The 22,865-nt window shown below is 35.2% G+C and overlaps 1 protein-coding gene across 4 annotated transcripts in view; it reads left to right on the forward strand.

Moving 5' to 3' along the window:
* The window catches only part of LOC128022123 (voltage-dependent calcium channel subunit alpha-2/delta-3), a 42,279-nt gene extending 20,110 nt beyond the window's left edge, over nt 1-22,169 (forward strand). The window contains exons 12-39 of one of the 4 annotated variants that reach the window (XM_052609391.1): nt 94-172; nt 1,303-1,436; nt 1,944-1,961; nt 4,628-4,702; nt 5,761-5,841; nt 5,928-6,002; nt 7,924-8,007; nt 8,225-8,296; nt 10,499-10,560; nt 10,679-10,746; nt 11,498-11,543; nt 11,630-11,727; nt 12,032-12,125; nt 12,360-12,455; nt 12,580-12,701; nt 13,366-13,479; nt 14,135-14,212; nt 14,335-14,396; nt 14,700-14,744; nt 15,080-15,142; nt 15,254-15,324; nt 16,356-16,431; nt 16,514-16,554; nt 16,641-16,696; nt 17,037-17,151; nt 20,836-20,948; nt 21,044-21,126; nt 21,478-22,169. In XM_052609391.1, the coding sequence (XP_052465351.1) occupies nt 94-172; nt 1,303-1,436; nt 1,944-1,961; nt 4,628-4,702; nt 5,761-5,841; nt 5,928-6,002; nt 7,924-8,007; nt 8,225-8,296; nt 10,499-10,560; nt 10,679-10,746; nt 11,498-11,543; nt 11,630-11,727; nt 12,032-12,125; nt 12,360-12,455; nt 12,580-12,701; nt 13,366-13,479; nt 14,135-14,212; nt 14,335-14,396; nt 14,700-14,744; nt 15,080-15,142; nt 15,254-15,324; nt 16,356-16,431; nt 16,514-16,554; nt 16,641-16,696; nt 17,037-17,151; nt 20,836-20,948; nt 21,044-21,126; nt 21,478-21,570 (2,214 nt within the window). In that variant the 3' untranslated portion in view covers nt 21,571-22,169. The remainder of the gene's footprint in view (nt 1-93; nt 173-1,302; nt 1,437-1,943; nt 1,962-4,627; nt 4,703-5,760; nt 5,842-5,927; nt 6,003-7,923; nt 8,008-8,224; nt 8,297-10,498; nt 10,561-10,678; nt 10,747-11,497; nt 11,544-11,629; nt 11,728-12,031; nt 12,126-12,359; nt 12,456-12,579; nt 12,702-13,365; nt 13,480-14,134; nt 14,213-14,334; nt 14,397-14,699; nt 14,745-15,079; nt 15,143-15,253; nt 15,325-16,355; nt 16,432-16,513; nt 16,555-16,640; nt 16,697-17,036; nt 17,152-20,835; nt 20,949-21,043; nt 21,127-21,477) is intronic. The other 3 variants (XM_052609392.1, XM_052609393.1, XM_052609394.1) reach the window with 3 other exon arrangements.
* Nucleotides 22,170-22,865: the final 696 nt, after the last annotated feature.

The following is a 22,865-nucleotide window of genomic DNA, read 5'->3' on the forward strand; positions in this document are numbered from 1 at the left end:
AAATAGCTTACATTGCAGGAGTTAATGTCGCACATATCAGTATTTAATTATTATATATTTTTTTAAATTGTACTCTTTTCTGTTTCTCCATAGGTTCGCATATTCCCTTATCTGATTGGCCGGGAATCTGCATTCGCTGATAACCTAAAATGGATGGCGTGTGCCAATAAAGGTTTGTGATTTGTTTGTTTTTTTTGTTTGTATGATTTTCTAAATGACGAGCTGAATTTAATTTAAATTCCATTTAATCTAATTTGTTAATTAATTATCCTGGCTTGGTTTTGCTGGAGAACGGAAGCTTCAGTTCAGCTTCCAAACCCAGCACTGTGGGTTTATTGGTGGGAAGTCTGAAGAAAATCACGCGGGTGTTGAGTGCTTGATGGGAGTGTGACGGGATCTGGCTCAGCTCGCAGAGCTGACATGCAGAGGTCAAAGGTCAACTGAGTCTAAATCACTCTTCCTGTCAGCCCGGCTCCCGTGGCTGCACAGCGTTGATCACTCCCATGTGCCAGCGCCACGGATGACTGGCCGCGGGAGGAGGAACACACACACACACACCATGCTGAGAGTTTCTAGCTCTGCACCTGGAGCCTCTGCAGTAGCAAATGCACATTTTTAACACTGCCAAATGGATGGAAAATGCATCTAATAATCAGCTTGTATCTTGTTTTCATATATATATATATATATATATATATATATATATATATATGTGTGTGTGTGTGTGTGTGTGTGTGTGTGTGTGTGTGTGTGTGTGTGTGTGTGTGAATGAGTAATCTTTTTCCTCTGTATGTAAAATCTGTAAAAATGCACTATATTTACAGTGTCACTAAAATGCATTTAGATGAAATATACATGAAAATACATACAAAACCATTCAAAGGTTTGGGGTCGGTAAGGTTTTTAAATGTTTTTGAACATTAGTCTGTTATGCTCACCAGTGCTGCATTTATTGTTACAGCAAATACAGTAAAACTGTAATGTTGTGAAATATTGGTACAATATAAAATAACTATTTTCTGTTTAAACAATTACAATGTTTTTTTTTTTTTTTGCCTTGTCACATAATCCTACAGAAATCATTCTAATAATTTGCTGATTATACATTTATACATTTGTATACATTTCTTAATATTATCAATGTTGAAAACAGTTTTGCTTCTTAATATTTTTGAGGAATATTCAGGATTCTTCGAAAGTACAGCCTTAATTTAAAATAAACCTTTTTTTTTTTTTACAATGTAATTAAGTTTAAGTTTAAGAGAGTAATTCTAATATGCAATGTTGCTCTATGTTGTGCAGGTTATTTTAGTCAGATCTCCACGCTGGCTGATGTTCAGGAGAACGTGATGCGATATTTGCATGTGATGAGCAGACCTAAAGTTATCGACCATGAACATGACACAGTGTGGACTGAAGCCTATGTGGACAGCGCAGTAAGTATAATAAGTGTACAGCATCTGTATCCCTTACAGAAACGTACAGTGTGAACCATAGTTTCTGCAAAAATACGACTGTTTCTAAAATAAGATAACATTTGTATTTATAAATCACCACCGTTATCAAAAATACATTCATTTGAAGAGATTTCTCACACTGTAATATTATTTCATTTATCAACAACTGTAGTAAGTATCTATGGTATTTTGGCAGAAATTAGTGCCACTATGGTACATTTTTGTAAAGGGTTCGCTGTCTAAAAAATGTAATGTATATTTTCCACAAAATCTGTGTTTTCTCCAATCATTCACCTTCATAAAATGCAACTCAGTCCTCATTAGTAGCTCCGTTAACTCCCTGAAGGTCTCATCAAGACATTCTTCCATTCAGTGAGCACTGCGAGAACGAGATCAGGTCACACACCGTGCAGTGTGTCTCTTGTATGTGTGTAGTCGTGAGCACATGTCAATGACAGTATTATTTTTCTCCCTGTGTCCCTATAGCTCGCACAGGCGCACAAGGTAACAGTCGTAACCGGTGTCTGCGGCTCTGTTCCCAAACCTAGTGAGCTGCCTACGGATGCAGCATTTTAAGGGACAACACGCACAACATAAAGGATGTTCCTTCTAAGATACCTATAAATAGCCAAATTTCTGTGGCAGCGTTGCATGTCTATAAGCAAAAGCAGTGACAAGTTCAAGGGGGAAAACATATCTTAGAAATAAGGTACAAAAGCTGTCACTGGGGTGGTACTCTTTCAAAAGATACCTTATTTTACTCCTAAAAGGTACATTTTAATGCCTTAAAGGTATCGTTATTTTTACCACTTAAGACAGCTTTTGTCAATTTTTTATATATTTTCAAATGTAATTTATTCCTGTGGCAAAGCTGATTTTTCAGCATCATTACTCCAGTCTTCAGTGTCACACGATCCTTCAGAAATCATTCTAATATGCCGATTTGATGCTTAGGAAACATTTATTATCAATGTTGAACATATTATCAATGTTCAAAAAATAATTTGAATACTTTCATTGAAACCATAATATTCCAAAGTTATTTTTACTTTAAAGTTTAGTGACTCTAAAGACTGGATGCTGAAAATTCAGCTTTGCATCACAAAAAAATAAAATAAAATAAAATAAAATAAAATAAAATAAAATAAAATAAAATAAAATAAAATAAAATAAAATAAAATAAAATAAAATAAAATAAAATAAAATTAAATTAAATTAAATTCTTCCTATTTTAGTACATCTTAAATTGTAACAATATTCCACAATATTACTGTTTTAACTCTGTTTTAGTCAAATAAGCACTTAGTATCAATAGTATCTTTTTATTTTTTTCATACTTTTAAACGGTAGTAAATAGTACCAAAATGTTACATTGTAGTAGTTTTGAAAGGGTACCGCCCCAGTGGCAGCTTTTGTACCTTTTTTTGAGTTTACAAATTGCAGACTGTATGCATTTAATTCATTCAATACTGATAAATATAACTAAAATTGTTCAAACTGTTTAAATATGATTAATATTAATATCTCAATACTTGTTGTGCATTTTTGTCCATTTGAGGTTTGTACTTGCTCTTTTTAACATTATTTGTATGCCATACGACAGAATGTTCTAAATCATTCACTTAAATTAGAATGCTGCCTATGTAGACTTTAGTCAGCAAGGCAGCTGTCTAGGTTTTGGAACAGAGCCTGTTTTGTGTCCATTCTGTCACTGGTGTCTTGCAGCATTTCCTCATCGTAATTTGTTTTCAGCATTCCGTTTCTGGAATCTGAAACGCTTTATTAGTACTTGAACGCGGATGTGGTGCAGGGTGCTACAGGGAAACGCAGAAAGCAGGTTGAGAGAGTGCAAGATGAAAGCCAGAGAGGGCGAGATGTGGTCAGAGATAGGGTTTGGTTTCACTCTGCTGGGTACGTCGAGAACTGCAACACAGACCGCTGTGCCATTCCATTTCTGATAAGAGCGACTCATACACACACAAATGCCAGACAGTGTTCACATCTACCCAGTGTCTTTGACCCCCCCCCCCATCTCTCTCTCTCTCACAAACACACACACACACACACATGGGCATTGGCGTAGGGTGTTGGGAATTGTTCTCCGGAGTGTGTGTGTTGCTGTATCTTGGCCACTGAGACACCCCATTCATCATTTTGTGGATCATTGGCTTTTATCTCCTAAAGCCTTTATAAAACTGACATTGGAGCAGAGGGGGTGAGAGAGGCAGAGTCTGGGAGAAAGAGAGAAGGGCAGAGGGGGGGAGGAGAGGAAGGGGGAAGCACAAGGTTAATTCACAGATTTCAATTTGGCTCCTGCAGGATACACCTCTAGTGTTCTGCACGAAGCCAACCAGACTGAACAAATGTTGGACAAATGTTTTTTTTTTTTTTTTTTTTTTTTGAGCTCTCGAATGCGAGGCAAGAGTAAGAGAGACTTTAGAGTCCTCTTCAGTGAGACTGGAGGAGATTTTTCTGATTGTGGAACAAGGCCAATGATGCTTAAAGATACACACTTTAACCAATATTTAAAGGGATAGTTCACTCAAAATAATGAGCTTGTTCACTTAATATACATATTTGAATGTACATGAACAGATGTGAGATCTACAATAGAGGAGATTTCCTGCAAAAATAGTATTCGACTTTTAATACAGCACACAATTCGTATGGACCACTTTTATAATATTTTAATTATGTTTTTTTTTTTGTTGTTGTCCCAGTTCACTTTTATTATTTTCGTTGTATTTTATTGTTCCCCTAAAAGTCTTACAGGTTTGGAAAGGCATTGGTAATTTTTAACTGGGATGGGATATTTCTTTTTCTTTCTGTTTTCCTATTTCACAAACACAAACAAGCCGAATCTTCTCAAGGGCCCCTGTAAAACATGCGTAATGGACACACACACATAAGGGTGAGGTGAGGGAATTGCAGACCTAGTTTCAGCGAGCTCATGCGTTAAATCATGTCAGCCTTCATCGTGCCCGCAGCTGAGCGTACAGTTCAGCTCAAGAGATGAAGCATCTTCACCAGATCACCCTTCACTTGTCTACACCTCGCACGGCCATTAATCAAACGTTGCTTTGAATATTTCATGTATTTATTGGACTTTTTTTTCTCAGATGTTCATGTACATTATGAAAAAGTCTGAAAGTCTTCTGTTGATCTGTCAGCAGCTTGGAGAGAATAAAAGTCCGAACCCGATGACCACAGTGGCCATGCCTGTGTTTAGCACCAAGAATGAAACGGTGAGGAGTGTATTGGTGTGTGTGTCAGAACTAAACAAAACACATAAAATGTGTAAAGTTTAATCAACAAACTAAATACATAATTTAGCATGGATACATGTTAATATTAAAGTTTATTCTAAAACTCCAAAGATTTTTAAAAGGTTTCCATATTAAATTGTCTTAACAATATTAAAAGTATTAATATCAATAATGTATATTTAATATATATATATATATATATACACACGCACACATACACACATATTTATATACTTTTTTACTAATGTAAAATATATAATATTAATGTACATTATTAATAAAAATGTATATTCTTAAATGTGTATTCTAACAAGTTTCCATACAGAATTATAAATAAAAACTATATTAATACATTTAAAATTTTAATAGAGTTTATAAAACTCTTTAATAGAGATATAAAACTATAATAACAATGTCATTAGTCTAAGTAGTAATATTAATATTAATTTAAATGTTAGTGTTAATATTATTGATAATTAATATGAATTAACTATAACTCTCATATTAATGTATATTCTAAAACATCTATTCTAAAAGGTTCCCAGATGGAACTGTAACAAAATTATTAATAACAATATTAAAAGCTTAAGTGAATGTCAAGATTTTCAGTGGCCTATTTCTCACACAAATCTATTTTATGAATTTTAAAGACTTGAAATATAATCCACAGGTTGCATGGACCATTTTTAGAGTTTGTCTGTGTCTGTTTGAGGAATTAAGTTTTTATTGTAATTGCATAAAAAAAAAATTGTTTGATTACTTAATCCAACTCATCAGTATGATATATTATTATCGACAGTGTTTCACTTATATTTCATACTTACTGAGTTTCCTTAATCATTAATACCATCAATATCCACCATACAGAAACCTCAAATAACTTACTGATCTCGCCATCTGTCAAACGTCAAACCTGTCAGTCTGTTGTGTTTGTTTCAGTGTTTATCCAAAATGAATGTGCACACTTTATATATGAATATGAGACAAATGCATATGTGTGAAAATAAAGTGATTTTACAGTATGTGTCCCTCCACAGAAAAACCAAGGCATCCTGCTTGGAGTCGCAGGCACTGACATTCCTATTCAAGAGTTAATGAAAACCATCCCAAAACACAAGGTATGACATTACCACCATTTATATATCAAAGCGGGCTGGGGTACATTATTGTTATCATTTTTTAAATCTCATCTTCTTTTCTCCAGCTTGGAATACATGGATATGCGTTTGCCATTACCAATAACGGATACATCCTGACGCATCCCGACCTGAGGCCCATGGTAAGCACTGATATCTTGATTTGGTCCCCTATCCAGAGCTGAAATATGATACAATAGACAATCAACTACACCCACAGCCCAAACAGGCTGGCTCAGGTAAAATCTGCCCACACATGCAGTGTGCTTGTGAGAGCGCTGGTGGGACGCTGAAGTGCATCATGGGAGATGTAGTTTTTGTAATCCCAACCCTTTTCCTCTGATATATTGCATGCAGGAATAAAAGCCCATTCATGTGCCTGCCAGGGCTGATCAGAGCACTGAGGTAACTCACCCTTCACAGGGACACCCCTCACTCCGCTCTCGGTCACCACGTGTGACTGTGTGTGCGTGCGTGCGTCTCTGTGTGTCGTGAACGTGTTGTGTTCTCGTCGTAATGTGGCTCCAGTGCTGCTGTGTGTTAGTTTGTGTTTGCGTAGCGGTGGTGTGCATCAGTCAAGGCTTCTGAGTGTGTAGATACAGACCATACTGACTCAGCAGGGACAATGTCATTGATGTGATAAATGCTAAAATGTGTATTTTAAGTGTAAGATGCATTGTTATGAACTGGACTGGATTCAAGTATGACACAAAGTAACATTCTTATTAAACTTAATAGCTAATTTTAGGTTCTGTTGCAAACCTTAATGATTCGAATATCTAGACAAATATTTTAGTAATCATAGGCAAACTCTTAATGTGAAAGCTGTTCCAAACAGTAGAAAGCAATGCAATGCTATATTTTTTTACAGTATTTGTCATTATATGTGATCATTATATGTTATATGTATCCTTCATGGATATCCCAGAATACATTGCAACAATGTATTTAGTAGTTTACTTAAACTGAATAAAGTTAAATAGACATTTTAAAATATACAAAAACAAAAATGACAGCACATAACAAAATAACTGTAACTTAAAAAACGCGAAGTGACAATATAAAAATGAAGGATATATAAAAAGCTGTCAATGTGAAATAACACTGTCGATTTATATTTTTATTTGTGTGTGTGTGTTTGTTATAGTTTTGAATCATTAGCTTAACAACATGCTAAATTGTGGAAATCTGTACCTGCTTCCTTAAAATATATAAAGTAAAAAAAAAAAAATTGTGACATCTCGTGTGCTCCCCATGACGAAACACCATTATTGTAATCATTTTTGCATCATTTCATTTTACATAATGTGTTTAAATTCAGAGGTACTATTTTGTTTAGAATGCTGCCTATTTATACAGCAGACGGCAAGACAACTCATTAGGGATTGGAACAGAGCCACTGACTGACTGAATTTCCAAAGCCAATCTGAGCAAAAACGATTAGACTGATTATTTTGACACAGATCCCCATAAGCCGAATACTGGCTGCTCGGAGCGTGCAAACAAATCTCATTCCCACAGTTTGTCGATCCTGCTCCTGGAGTCCCTCAGCACTGCACATGCTGGATGTAAAGGTGCTGTAAGCAACATTTCGGACTACCACACCTATAATGTCTCAACTACTGACAGATCACTGAAAGAGCTGTCCTCAGAAATCAAACCTGTCTCAGTGACAGCACTAGAGTCTGTAATCGGTAAATAAGAGTCAGGCAAGCGGCCCACGCCTTTAAGCCAATCAGAAAACCAGTCAATCAGAAATGCTTTGTGCCTGTCAATCATGTCCTACGTTTGGGATTGCGTTGATCATTTTGGGGAAAGGATGTGTGCTTGACATTAGCAAAATGGTGCAAATGGCACCTTCATCATCTGATCAGACACCTTAAATGTGCACTGCTAGTTGGAAACCCGAGGGGCAGGAGTGCGAAACGCTAGATTAATGGCCTCTATACAATGTACTGTACGTTTCTGTCTTCATCGTGTTACCCATATGATCCCAATTCCTTACTGTATCTGCTCTGCCGTCCTCTAAGGCACTTCCTGTCCTTTTTGTGTCTCTTTCTGCAGTACCAGGAGGGCCAGAAGAGGAAGAAACCCAGTTACAGCAGTGTGGACCTGTCAGAGGTGGAATGGGAGGACACAGAGGATGTTGTATGGACCAGTTTTTATTGAGTGCACTCAATGCAGTACATTTAGGCCAGAAACATACTTTATGCAATTACACAGATGCAAATGCATCGCAGGTTCTCAGTCATGTTGTGCATTAGGTTCACATACTGTACTTGCATAAAGTGTTTTGCATCTCAGAAGTGTTGACATATAGTATTAAAGTGAATAAGTGCTGCTTCATAAATGTGTTTATTTGTAGTTACGAACAGCGATGGTGAACAGACGAACTGGCACTTTCTCCATGGAAGTGAAAAGAACAGTGGACAAAGGGGTAACATTTTCATCTTTGCATGCCAGAATTACAATAATATAGGATATTAGAGTCAGGGCCGTGCACAGACCTTTTGAGGGGCATGTGCTGAAACTGAAAAAGCCCCCCTCCCCTTTTTTTTATATCAAGATTATTTAGTAAGCCTGCATAAAAGGAAGAAATGGTCACATCTTCATGACAAATTCATTAACACAAAATAATAGTCTCGAAAGCTTTAGATTTATTCACGATTAATAACAACCATAATAATAATATTAAATAATTAGATAATATAGATAAACAGGGTTTTAAGGGCTTCTTCAAACCTAATTACAACAGCTGTTGTGTACTCCCTCTTTTTTTTATTGCATTCATAGAGAAAAAAAATACTTGACTCATACATAAACATGTTAACCAAATAATGCAAATTAGCTTATAAAACCAAACGGAAACCAAAGTCTTTTTTTATTGAACTTTATGCACTTTTTTTATGAACTTTGCAAAGAAAAAAATATATATATATATTCTCTTTTTTAGCTATTCTGTTTGGTTTTATAAGCTAATTTGTATTATTTGGTGAACATGATTATGAATGACATTGAGCAGAGGGGAAGGTGAGCAATGAGTCAAGTATTTTTGACAAACTTTTTTGAAACATAATTTAAGTAATTATGTCCAACTCAATTCTAGATTATAAGAGACTATAGCCATACCGTTACTATAACATATCCAACATGTATCCGCCTACCTGGCAAAAATCTGATACTGTGGTGGACCAGGGATGTTGGTCTCTTGAAGATCTCTTATTCACTACACTTTCCCTAAAATAAGCCAGCAATGAAAAAATAAATAAGAATAGTGTGAAAAGTACAGTTGCAGTGAAAAGCATTTCTGAAGGATTACGTGACACTGAAGAGTACTGAACTGGAATGATGCTGAAAATTCACCTTTGATCACAAAAAAAAATTAATTTAAAAATATATTCAAATAGAAAACAGTTATTCAAAATTGTAAAAATAGTACACAATATTACTGTTTTTGCTGTATTTTGGATCAAATAAATGAAGCCTTGGAATGAATCATGAATTACCTTCTGCATGATAAAATATAAAGATTTCACAGTGATCTTCTGTAAAAACTTTTACATGTTTTACTACATTTTATACAGGTGAGGACAAGCAGAGAGTATACCATAACATGATTAGCCTAAATAATAAATGAAGTCTATCAGCAATCATAAATCAAAGAAGAATTTCTCAGAAATATATGTTATCTAGGTGACGAGGATCCCTCGTCGCTTTGTGTAAGTTCCAGTACGAAACAGCGGGGGGCGCACCTGTTATGATTTCCCGATGGTAAAAACAAATTATATGTTGTTGTATTACTTATCAATATATAGTTTTTGACCAGGGAATGTGTGCAAATGTTATTTATTTTTTTGTCCGTCATTAAAACGGCGACAGCGCCTGCCACTGCCGGGATCACATTACATTTTCATCTACAGGTTACAAACTAGTTATATAGACGGAGCGCTCAGTTTTTCCTGTGGTAAAATTCATTTGGCCAAAATCGCATTTTATAAAAGATGAAATGCAACTGTATGCACAGGCTATTTAAGTGTTGGCTTTGACTAGATGGCAAATGCTAGCCCTCTCTCTCAGGCGACGTCCCACATGTCTCAGTCAGTGAGTCAGTCAGACATCAAATAAATAAAATATGAGCCTTTATAGACATAGTGTTTAGTAGTACTTATTCAAACAACAAGATATTTATTTACCCTTCGCACAACTTTGTTCAGCTCAGCTGGTGTCTACTGTGCGGCTGCTTGTGCTTGTGGAACCTCAGTTGATTCAATGAATATAGAGGGGGCGGAGTTATCAGCTTATTGACAGCTTGAGGATCGAATAAGATTTACACAAGCTCGTTTTAAGAACTTTCATTTGCTAAATATTTGTAAAACAGACAGACAGACGTAAAGGGTAACCAATAGCATTGATAAAAAAAAAAAAAAAAAAAAAAAAACAACACCACCAAAAAAAGGGCACTTCGGAGTGTAAGGGCAAAAAGGGCATGTGCTCTGCACAGGTTGAGCCCTACCTGTGCACGTGCCTGATTAGAGTCATATAATAAAAAAGCATTGGCTCAATAGTAAAATATCAAATATACACCTCACATGACTGCTTAAAGTTATAATGTTTTGTCTTTGAATTTGTTCCCCACCAGAAACGTGTCTTGACAATGCACAATGATTATTACTACACTGATATCAAAGGAACTCCTTTTAGGTCAGTGATGACTCATATATGTAAATGCTTTTTTCATTTGAACAAGCGATTGAAAGTTTGTGACATTGTGATGATGGGAATGTGACTTTTTAAATGATATTTCCTGTTTGTGTTGTAGTGTAGGTGTGGCGCTCTCTCGAGGACATGGAAAATACTTCTTCAAGGGAAGTGTTTCACTAGAAGTCGGTGAGGATTTTGTTTATTAGCAAGACTTATGAAAAACAACGCCAAAGTGAGGCAATACTTACAGTTAAAATATTAAAATCCAAGGCTCAACCATTTACTTTTGTTAAGTTTTATATATCATGCACAAAAGAGGGCAAAACATATAAACTATATTAACCTTAATTGGGCCCAAACTGAGCAAAGAAAAAAAACAAAAAAAAACAAATGCAATTTGGTGCAGTTGCTTATATTTATATGGCCATACATATGAAAATAATGTAAGGATTGATCATCTTGAAGTATTACTAACAATATCAAATGTATTCTCACATTTACTTTATAAAAAAATATATACATATTTCTAAAAATCATTAAAGATTTAATAGCAAAAAAGACACCTTAACCACAGTCTGAGGATGAACATATTTACGGTTGTGCAAAAAAGCCTTTTTACTAGCTAAAAAATTAGTATTAACAGCATAAACAGAAAGTATGTAGTAGACTGTGTAAAACAGGTTTTCGAGCAAAGTTTTGATTACATTGATCATTTAATCATACTGGAACTATAAATTATGTTTAAGACCAGTCTTTCATAGTTGCACAGATCTGAGATATTCCTCTCTTTCAGTCTGAAAACACAAATTTCATAATACTGTCAGTGTTTTTAAACAGCACTGATACTGGATGATTTCTCCACAAGTATGTAGCACTTCCCAATACTTCCAGTTCATCTGTAATCCTCTCTAAACTCTCATCCACACATTTTATTTAGGTCTACATGATCTGGAGCAGCCGGATGTTGCCCTTGCTGATGAATGGTAAAGACCTTTATTGAAACTCATCATATCATTATCTACAACTGTTATGAATCACACAAGTAATACATCTTGTCTTTATGTTTCAGGACATACTGTAACACAGATGAGCACCATGATCATCATCATCTGACTCAAGTTCAGGCCATCAGACTCTACATGACCAGCCGCAAACCACATCTCAAATGTGAGCAGCATTTCAGACGGACTTTTTAATGTTCCCATTATAATCGATAAATCAGTGCACATTATTCTATGGAGAAATAATTGGCTTCATAATCTTTCATCAAAATAAGTTGTTCTGCCTCTGAAATTATTTCTCAGTTAAATGAGCTCAGTTTCATGCAGTATACAGTAGCAGTTGCTCCTGCAAAGTTTTGCCACATTGTCCTTCATCTAGATCTTACACCTTGCTCAAAAATGTACCCCATTAAAGTTGCTGTCCGATGAGTATTATGGAGTGTGTAAATGTCCTCTTGTGTGTGTTGTAGGTGACAGAGAGCTGATTGAGCAGGTTTTGTTTGACGCGGTCGTAACGGCTCCCTTAGAAGCGTATTGGACTGGACTGGCCCTCAATAAGTCTGAGTGAGTCCAGACTTTTACTTGGTCATATTTACTAAATTAGTCTTTAAGTTTAGTACATTTCTTACTTAACTATTTTCCACCTCCTGACGGTCTCTTAAATCTAAACAAGCTGTTTTTTTTCAGCTAGATAATTAGGTTGGTTGGGTGGATAGGAAAACTGTGTGAACTTTCATACTCCTTCTTGTCTCATACACGGTCTTGCTTAAAACTGTTTTTGTTTGTTTTTATCAACAGGAACTCTGATAAAGGGGTTGAGATCGCTTTTCTCGGCACTCGAACTGGCCTTTCCAGGACCAACCTTTTTGTGGTTCCCGAGCAGCTGACCAATCAGTGAGTCTTCATGCAAATGACTGGCCAATTATTCTGATTTCGTTACACTGAGCGATAAAAGGCCTCTGAGTGTAAATGATGATTGATGAAGTAAAGTATCTTCTGTGGTTGCATGTGTTTGTAGAGATTTTCTCACCGCGGAAGACAGGGAGGGCGTCTTTAATGCAGATCACTTTCCTCTGTGGTATAAAAGAGCCGCAGAGCAGGTGCCCGGCACCTTTGTGTACTCCATTCCCTTCAGTTCAGGTATGACGCTCAAGTACATGAACACACATCCATGTCATGCAACATACTTCAAGCATTTAAGGACAATGCAGCTAAAATTGTAAACTCATTTCATTTTGATTGCATGTCAGTCCAGAATTATGTTGATAGCAAAAAGTAACGTTTTTAAGTGCGGAAATGAAAAGGGAAATGTGCGACTAATTATTATTAATTAATTTATTTATTTATTTATTTTGCATGATACATACATATCCAAAATTGTGAATGTAATTGCATAAGAAAAGTAACAGCACAACTTTCCTCAACATTACAGGACGAGAACACTTTTTACGATGTGAAGTATCATTCATGCCTTTAGCAAGACAGTCTAAGACAAGTTAAGCACTGAAGTTTTTGCTTGGGTTTAGAGATTGTTCAAATTAATAATAGTTATTGACAGAATTCTGTATTACTACTAGCTATTGCTCCACCACTCATCTTTAGACCATCACCCGTGATTTGTTTTGCAAAGATCATCATATAACTGATATTTCATGTAACTCATATTTTGTGGTTTGTTACTCTAGCTGCACTGTACTGCTTTCCTCACGCAGACTGTCTGCTTATCTCTCTTTCCTTCGCCTGTAATTAATGTGCCCTACTTTTACGTTCATGCAATGTGTGTGTGTGTGTGTGTGTGTGACAGATCAGGATCATTACATCCCACTCATCAGCTCTTGGGCTCCTTATCACACAGACAGCGCTGAACTCTTCTCTGATCAAACACTCTCCCTGCCTCATCTGCCTGTACCACTAAAATGTGCTGTATTTCATCATGTAACTGAGTGTTTGTTTCCATCCATGCCACTTTTGATCTGAATATGCAAACGAAGGAGTCGCTCTTTAATGGATTTATGCTTATAAATATTTATGTAAATAAATGCTGCCCTCTGGTGTTTATGACATGTCATTTGGCACAATGGCATACCATTTTATTGTACGTCCAAATCAAAAAGTAATATTTTATTTTATTTTTCCCCACAAGAGAACAGTATTTTATTCAGCCTTGGTCATATTTTCTTTTATCTTCTGTAGTTTAATTAAGGTTTTTAGAATATTAAAGACTTCATTTTGTTCTCTGTCTAATTTAACCACTTTGTACCACTTGACAGATAAATGTACACTTTTATGTTAATAATAATAGATAAACGGTAAATATAATTTTTACATCACCTTTCTAAATGGTCTTAAGCCTGCTTATCTTGCTTTCATTATTATATGCTTAGTTACATTTCATAATTTGTATTTAGCATTGTTTTTCCCCTCAGAACAGACCTGCAAGCCATTTTTGCATGATAAACCAGCAGTTTTAGTGGATAATTTAATATATGGACCAGTTCTCAAGTTCATTGATGATTTTGATATAAATGCTGTATAAGAAGGCATTAATGCCCATGTGTGCTATTTCTTTTAAGGGGGTGAAAATAAGAGTGTGGTTTTGGCGAGCACTGCTATCCAACTACTCGATGACAGGAAGTCTCCAATAGTGGCAGGTACTGTCTTCCTATTTCAAAGCAAATTTAATACATTACAAAATATCATTTTTCAAATGTATCATTGGCCTATAACACAGCTAAACCTCATTTTATGAATTGTGTTTTTATGACACTTAAAGCTGTGGGGATTCAAATGAAGTTGGAATTCTTTCAGAGAAAATTTTGGACGGCCAGTCGCCAGGTAAGCACACATATATGCTCATGGGAATGATATATATATATATATATATATATATATATATATATATATATATATATATATATATATATATATATATATATATATATATATATATCAAGCCAGACCTTGTAGAACTGATGTGTTGAATTGTGTATTATAATTTTCTGCATAAGAGCTCTGTTTGATGTCATAATGATAGATATTGCTCTAAGATAATGTAACTCTTTATTAGCATGAATCTTTATATAAATGACATTCATGTACATTTGCTTCATGTTTTCATCCCTGCATGTGTCCACACAGTGCAATGCTCTGGACGGGAAATGTACCATCAGCTGTGATAATGAGGTAAATGTGACTGTTTCTCTCCCTTTGGCCATATTTTCAGTGATGGAGCTCATAAAATGGCCTGTATTCACCACATGCTTATTATACAAAGGACATTTCTGGAACATGACAGGCTTACTAGATCAGTCTGCACTTCTTTTATGATATATGACATATGACAGTGCCTCGTAGCGTTTCTCATTTTAAATTCTGCGTCTTTTATTAACAGCTTTTGCATAAAAAGCTTAAAAATGCGTCTCACTTGACGTTTGTAATGATTTAAGAAGATGACAACAGACCAAAGCTTGCTGAATAATTCATTTAAATGAATATTCTCTGTTTCTGACTCCCATTAGGACATTAAATGTTATCTAATAGACAACAATGGCTTCATCTTGGTCTCTGAAGACACTTCACAGGTATGACAAACAGAGAATTGTAGCACAAGAGCTGTACGAAAACACTTGGCCGAATGAAAATCATCCTTTCTGTAACTTTAACTATAACCTTCCATAATGTGTTTCCCACAGACAAACCTCTTCTTTGGAGAAGTGGAGGGAGCCGTGATGAACAAACTGCTTCTGATGGGCTCATTTAAAAAGTGAGAGATGGCACTCTCTCTCTCTCTCTCACACACACACACACACACACAGACAGACAGACAGACAGACAGACAGATAAATGTTAAATTAATTAACCTATTTTGTCAAGTTCCAAGATTTAAAATTGTACATCTGTAAACCTGTAAAAAATAAATGCCCTATTTTGTGTATAATGAGGTCAATAAAAACAAATATTGGGGAAGTACAGCATGTACAGCAACCTGTTTTAATAACAACAACAACAACAACAACATCAACTTAATATTTATTATCTTTTTTGGAATACTGAAAATAAAGTTACTTAAATACTTAACTTTTTTTTTATTAATTTATTAATTTATTTTTTATATTTTTTGTCTTTATTTTTTTTTTATATTTTGTGTCTAAATTTGTCTGGTTGTTTACAGAAAAAGTATCCTCAATTATTATCCAGTACTGTTTTAAGCATAACACTATCTAAATTATGCTATATTTAGAAAAAAAAAAAAAAAGCTATATATATATATTTTTTTTACTTCACAAATATGTATTTACTGAAACCTGCATTGGTTAGCTTGTCATTGGTTGTCTGTTCTTAAATGATACAAAAATTTTATAAAACATTTACATTAGTTACTATTGTTGGTTGATTCTTTAACATTAACAAGGTTAAATACATTTGTTACATATATTTATGCATCTTTATTAATGAATGCAACTGTTTTTAGTTCATGTTAACCCAGATCCATTAACAGACTTTTTATTCTTATAATGTAGTAGCAAGTTTTGACATTTACCGATAACAAAGGTTAATAAATGCTTTATAATTATTTAGTTAACTAGTTGATTTTAAGTAATGTAATAAATACAATCTATCACCACCTGCACTGAAATATGGCACATAAAGCAAGGTCAAGTGGTACTAAATTCATTTAAAAAATGAATGAAATGTTCCTTAAGCCAGTGTTAAAGTGGCTTTAACCTGGGGTTAAATAAGATATTAACCCAAAGCTGCCTTTAGTGAATCTGCTTCTACTTTTGTTTCTGCTAGGATTAATTTGTATGACTATCAGGCTCTGTGTAAAGAGTTCGTAGGCAGCAGTGACAGCGCACGCACTCTTCTGGATGTGAGTACACTAGCTATCATCCGTGATGTATTGTTAGACTTCTGTTTCCTGTCTCCACTGACACGCTGCTCTCTTCCTTCAGCCCTTCACCACTGTGAAATGGCTCTTGACTGAAGTCGTCATGTGAGATAAAAAGCCTTTTTCCTTATAATTATTGTCAGTTTGGGATTTTCACTCTGTATTTGAGTGGAAATGTGTCTTTTCCACAGATTTCTGTTGGAGTTCAACCTTTACAGCTGGTGGAACTGTGACTCGACAGTCAAAGGTATCAGACCATGTACAGTATGACAGGGACTCTTTTAGAAACACGTTAATGGGGTTACATGCTCCTGTGAGCATGCCCCTGTTATTTTTCATTACTTCCACATGATATATAATAGTTATTAGATTTTCATTTAAAACAGATTAATTGAGATTTATAAGCTTTTTAATCCTTTAAGAGGAAGACATGTGAATAACACATAGCAACAACAACAAAAAATAGTTTAATATTGGCTACTATGAACATAATGCAAAAAAAGGATGCATATTGAAATATATCTAAATAATTATCATTTAATTTAGTTGTACAGTGCCATTTTTGAATGTAGTGTTCATGTGTGCAGCCCAGAGAGCTCAGAGGACAATGATGGTGCCGTGTGACACTGAATACCCAGCTTTCGTCTCTGAGCGCACCATCAAAGAGACCACAGGGAACGTTGACTGTGGTGGCTGTGCGCGGTGAGAACATCTGTTTCTGTGTGTGTGCATGCTCATTTATAATGCACAGCAGAAAGAAGTAGAAATTGGTGGAAATTTGTGTTTTGAAACAAAGTACTGTACTTTAAAATGATTCTGATGCAACACCAATGCATGTTCTAATGAAGCATTGTGCTGTTCTTGAAGTGATGCAGATTAAAAGAGGTCGCTGTACTAGCATTTCCTTTGTGAAAACACTATAAAACCACACTTGATATATTTTACATTGTTACGTGCATAAACTTAACATAGAGGCGGAGGCAGGCAAAGGTTCGTTTAAAAAGGGCTATATTTAATAAAGGTTTACTATGGACCACAGAGAGAGGAAAGGTTACACCAAAAACCGCCGATTCAGCCCCTGGTCCAGTTTTCGCTTTTGTTTTCCAGCAAAAGTTCCGTGCTTGCTTCCAGCATCACCATAACATTTATACCACTCTGCTTATTAGGAACAGGTGTAAGAAATAGGCACCTAATAAACAATAGAGGCGTAACAAAAACTCTTTGCCACTAGGGGGCAGCCGTAATTAGTACAAGCATTACTTAAACGAAATAAACTTCATGCACATGTAACATACTACATTATATGATTTTATTCTATTCTATTATTATATTAACTTTAATTGTAGCATGAAAACATTTGAACCATAAGCTTCTATTTTAGTTGTTTCTAGTATAAAGTGTAATGCCAATTCTTAATATTCTTTTTGACACATAGGCCTATTTAAAGTAGAAAATAGAAAGTAAAAAATATTTAATATACAACTGAAAGGCATTAGATACAGACATAGAGTCTGACAGACACCCTCACGCTTCTAATTAAAAAAGCATCCAGCTAGGACTGAATAAGAGCCCGTGTCACAAATAACTGACACCCTTCTGTGGAAAGTGGTCAAGCCTGTATGTTGCTATTTTGCTATCAATAGCAGTGGCACACATACTGAAAGAATAAACATAGCATGATCTGACAAAATTAAACAGAGCTGGGCTTCACAGTCTCTCATATCTATGTAGCTAAAGTAAATGTCACGTAGACAATAATAATTGTTCCACAGTATTCTGGTATCATGCTTATATGGTTGAGACTGAAAAAACGAGCTAGATGCTGAATGTACTGAATAAGTGCTGATGACTCTGATGGTAAAATAATCTGCTTTAAGTTTCAAAAGGTAACAGAATATCCTTGATTTAATTATTATTTTGTAATTGTTATTAAAATATCAGGAGAGTTCTTTTAGTTAGAGATCCATCCGTGCTGGATATATACTGTAGGTCAGGGTCCCTAAAGTCCTGAATATGTAATAATGTTTGCCGAAACATCTAGGCATTTAAGGGTTAATGAATGTTGGTAACCAAACAGTTGATGGTAGCCATTGACTTCCATTGTAAGAAGTCAATGGCTACCGTGTCAACTGTTTGACTACACACATTCTTCAAAACGCTTGTGTTTCAACAGAAGAGAGAAACTCATTCAGGTTTGAAGGGTGAGTAAATCATGACAGAATTTTCATTGTTGGGTAAACTATCCTTCTTAAGCTATATATTTGGACAATTTGAATTTAGATAAAATATAGTCATGTTTTAGTGTTTTTTTTTTCTTCTTTCTTTGAAAAGCAGAAATGTATGGTTACTTTATGTGTGGTTTCTCTGGTCAGGCCTATAGAGGGTTTATTTTTTTTAGGTCAGACCTGATTTGTCATCAGGTTAATAACAAACACATCTATGTGCAGGGGCGGACTGGCCATCAGGAGCACCGGGACATTTCCCGGTGGCCTGACGGTCATTCTGGCCTGCCGGCTGCCGCTGTGCAGTCGATGAGGCTGACGTGCAATAGGCTAGTATGCAACTGCAAATTAATTGATGGTCTTATGAATGTAAGAATCAGGCGATCGAGGAGTGGAAATGACACCACCACATGACCAAACATCAGCGAGGCAGGCTTAATCTTAGAAAATCTCGCAGAAAATGAGAAAAGCCCTGGCCACAGACACAGCAAGTTGCTGCAGAATCCCAGCCATGTTCGCCAGTAATGGAGTAGGTCAGTCATAAATACATTTATATTTACTATGGTTCACTGAAAAAGCCGAACCATTCAGTTCAAGCACGCACTGGGACTGCTGTTCAACTTAAATCTGACAAAACATCTGTAATATTGTTTACTATAAATAACAAGTAAAACAAACAGGGTTCAAATAATATATGTTTCTATTGATGGATGCGCATTCTGGATTCCCAGACATTACAACAACAGCGATGGAAAAAAAAAAACCCTCTACAAATCATTGACTCTTGTTCAATAATACTAATACGAACACTGGATCAGTGCATTCAATTAAATTCTTTTATATTAATCGAACAGAAACAACAAAGAAATCACTCACTGCTCTTGATTAAAAAGCTTTTTTTTACTTTAATAAAGAATAATCTTTCATTTATAGTCCAAAATGCAATTCTGTTTTACATTTGATTACTTTAATTTCTCTACCTAAAAACTAATGCAAAAACTTGAAAGTCAGTTTATTTTATGTGTATCTTTACTCTCTTGTATTTATTTGTGCTGTTGCTTGTAGTTAAAATATTCTTAATGATATGATAATATATATATATCTTTTTTGAAAGTATAGTTTTTCCATAAACATAGCACATACAACGGTACCGAAACCATGACTCTAAAACCGTGAAACAAACCGCACACTGAAAAGGTTGAACTGTTCCACCCTAATATTTACATAATCATTTGGCAGACGGAGCGACTTACAACAGATAAAAAAAGCAACTTACAACAGATAAAATCTCTGTAAATTTTTTTGAATAATATATATATATATATATATATATATATATATATATATATATATATATATATATATATATATATATATATATATATATACATACACACACATATATAAATAATTACAAATGTATATAATGATAGATGTTTTAAAAGAGCATCTTAATGACAAACTAGCACACTGTTTTACATATGGGGATACAGTATATTTTTAGTGCCAAAATTGACCAGAAATATCGATTTTCCATTTCTAGCCTACAATATGTTGCCTAGTGTACAATGCTTAATTATTTTGAAGGTGACGAAGGAAGCCACAGTAGCACTAGTGCAGCTAATGCTCCTGCTGTTGAACAAGAGAGGGTGGACAGTTCAGCTTTTGAGTCAGAGCAGGAACTCTATACTCTTAAAAAAAGTGCTTTTATGATTTATAAGGTCATCAGTATTAGGACTGTGATCATTGGGACATACAATTGATGGCTGCATAATTAATATAGATTATTGAAAGTGCTTATTTCATATTGCAGAGAAACTCAATGTGCAGAGTGAGAGAGAGAGAGGGATTAAAGGAAAGATTATAGAGACAGTGAATGCCTTGATACTTTTGATTATTTTGCCGTTCACAGTCTAAGGATTTTGATTTATTTTTTAAGTATAACCCAATTCAAACAACTGAAAGAGCCAAAGAGTTTAACAGTCTGGTGGACACATGAATTGGGTGGTGACTGCGGCAACAGAGGTGGCCTGGGGTGGAGTCAGATTCCCGGTCTGATTTACTGTCCCAGTCCGCCACTGTCTATGTGTTTTGTGAGAAAGAATCTCTCATCTTATTTTGGTTTTGTTTTTGTTTGTTTGTTTTTGTACTTTTCCTCTTTTAGGACCTTTGTTATTCAGCAGATTCCCAGCAGTAACTTGTTCATGGTGGTTGTTGAGAATAAATGTGACTGTAGCTCCACCCCTCCAGTTACCATGGAGCCCATCGAGATCATTTATATCCTTTTTTATAAAATAACAAAACATCTGCTTGTTTAGAATGTTATGTTTAGCATGAGTATTGTATAATTATCAGCCTTGACCTCTGAGCACATAATGAGTCTCTGAAGTGTGACAGGCTGAAGTTTCAGAAGGATCGCAGACGGCCAAAGTCCTGTCATCCATTTCATCCAGAGGTACATAATGCCTGATGTTGTAGTATTAAAAAAATCTGCTTTGGATGATCAACACCATACCAGATAACTATACTGAAAAGTTTTTCAGTATTTTGAAACTGTTCACGTACTTCATAATCAAATATTTTATTATAAAGTATCCCATTCAGTCTGCCTGTAAAATGCTCATCCACATCACAACTGAAAGAAAGTACACTTGAAAATTTTAAGGGAACCATTCACTCTTCCATTTTATACCTCTTGCAGGGCTTTTAGCTCATTTGGAGTCATTCTGTGGCTGAAAGTTACATTTATCCATTCTATTTGAATGAGTAATATTCAATGGTTTTGTGTCCTTCTATTTGTTAACAGGAGAACGCTATGGAATGTGGATCAGCGAATTCTTTGAGTTTTCCACTGGTGGCTATTTTATTCTCAGTGTTGCCATTTGTGATCAGCAGGTGACCTCTGACCTCTGCCTTGACCCATTAGACTTACTATACACTCGAATCAGAGAGCCTTGCTTCTGCCAAACATGAGTTCACAGAGACGAAACCATCTTGGTGATTTCTGGATTACTGAAGATAGATGATATTTATTACAAAGACTGTGTTAGAATGTGCTGAGTGTTTTCTTCATACATGTGGACCAGTGAACAAGCCTGAATATCAGTGGCCACCACGAGCGTCACAGCTAAATGCAGTCCATGTAGCTGTTCTTCAAGGTGCATACACCTCAACTTTAGTCTATATCTGTACTGTGTGAAGCGCAGCCAAAAACTGAGCAGAAATGTCTCTTATTTCTTTATTATTTGCCTGCCTTTCAGATTTATTCTGTTTTTAATTTGGAGTCTTAAGATGCATGCTGTGACAAAATAGGAATCTTTCACAGAGCTGTTTGTAAGAATAGCATACATTGTCATCAAAAGATGAGATGTGGATTCTTCACAAACTTTATAAGTTTTGCCTGCTTAAAAATGTACTTGGAAAATAACTTTTAATTGCCTAATCCCTTTAAATCAAAGGAAAGCCATGTTATGTAAATAAAAACATATTTTCCATCATTTTTCTGACTCACTGAGTGTGCTATTTATAAACGTTGAGTTATAATAAGAAAAAGATCTCTAATATCTCTTGACCTGAATGTGTGGTAGAGACTGACACAGAAGAGAAGAAATTGTTGAATAAAGTTGTTATTTAAAAAAAAAAAAAATTTGCACACAAAAAGTATTCTGATAGTTTCATACAATTACAGTTGAACTACTGAAGTCACATGGACTATTTTATTGATGTCCTTGTTCCTTACTACCTTTCTGGGCCTTCAGCGTGGTAGTTGTGTTGCTGTCTATGGAGGGACAGAAAGCTCTCGGATTTCATAAAAAAAAAGATCTTAATTTGTGTTCCAAAGATGAACAAAGGTCTTATGGGTTTGGAATAGCATGAGGGTAAGTAATTAATGACAGAATTAAAATTTTAAATTAAGATGGGTATTTGGCAATAACGAAATTAAGATAAAGGCTCCGCCGGATTTGCTTTATTTAATAAAATAATAATGCCAACATTAGCGTAAATACTCTGTCAACATTATGCATTTAAGACTCAATGAATATTTAGTTATCATTTGAAAAACCTTTACTCACAGAGATTAGGCTAGGTCTACATGTTTTTGTGGAGGAAAATGATTGAATCCACTGTAGATGTCTTCAGCGCGTTCCTGCGCTCACTGATGGTGCGTCATTATTCACTCATTATTCTCATTAT

Source organism: Carassius gibelio, chromosome A11 (assembly GCF_023724105.1).
Source record: "Carassius gibelio isolate Cgi1373 ecotype wild population from Czech Republic chromosome A11, carGib1.2-hapl.c, whole genome shotgun sequence".
NCBI classification, from domain to species: Eukaryota; Metazoa; Chordata; class Actinopteri; order Cypriniformes; family Cyprinidae; genus Carassius; species Carassius gibelio.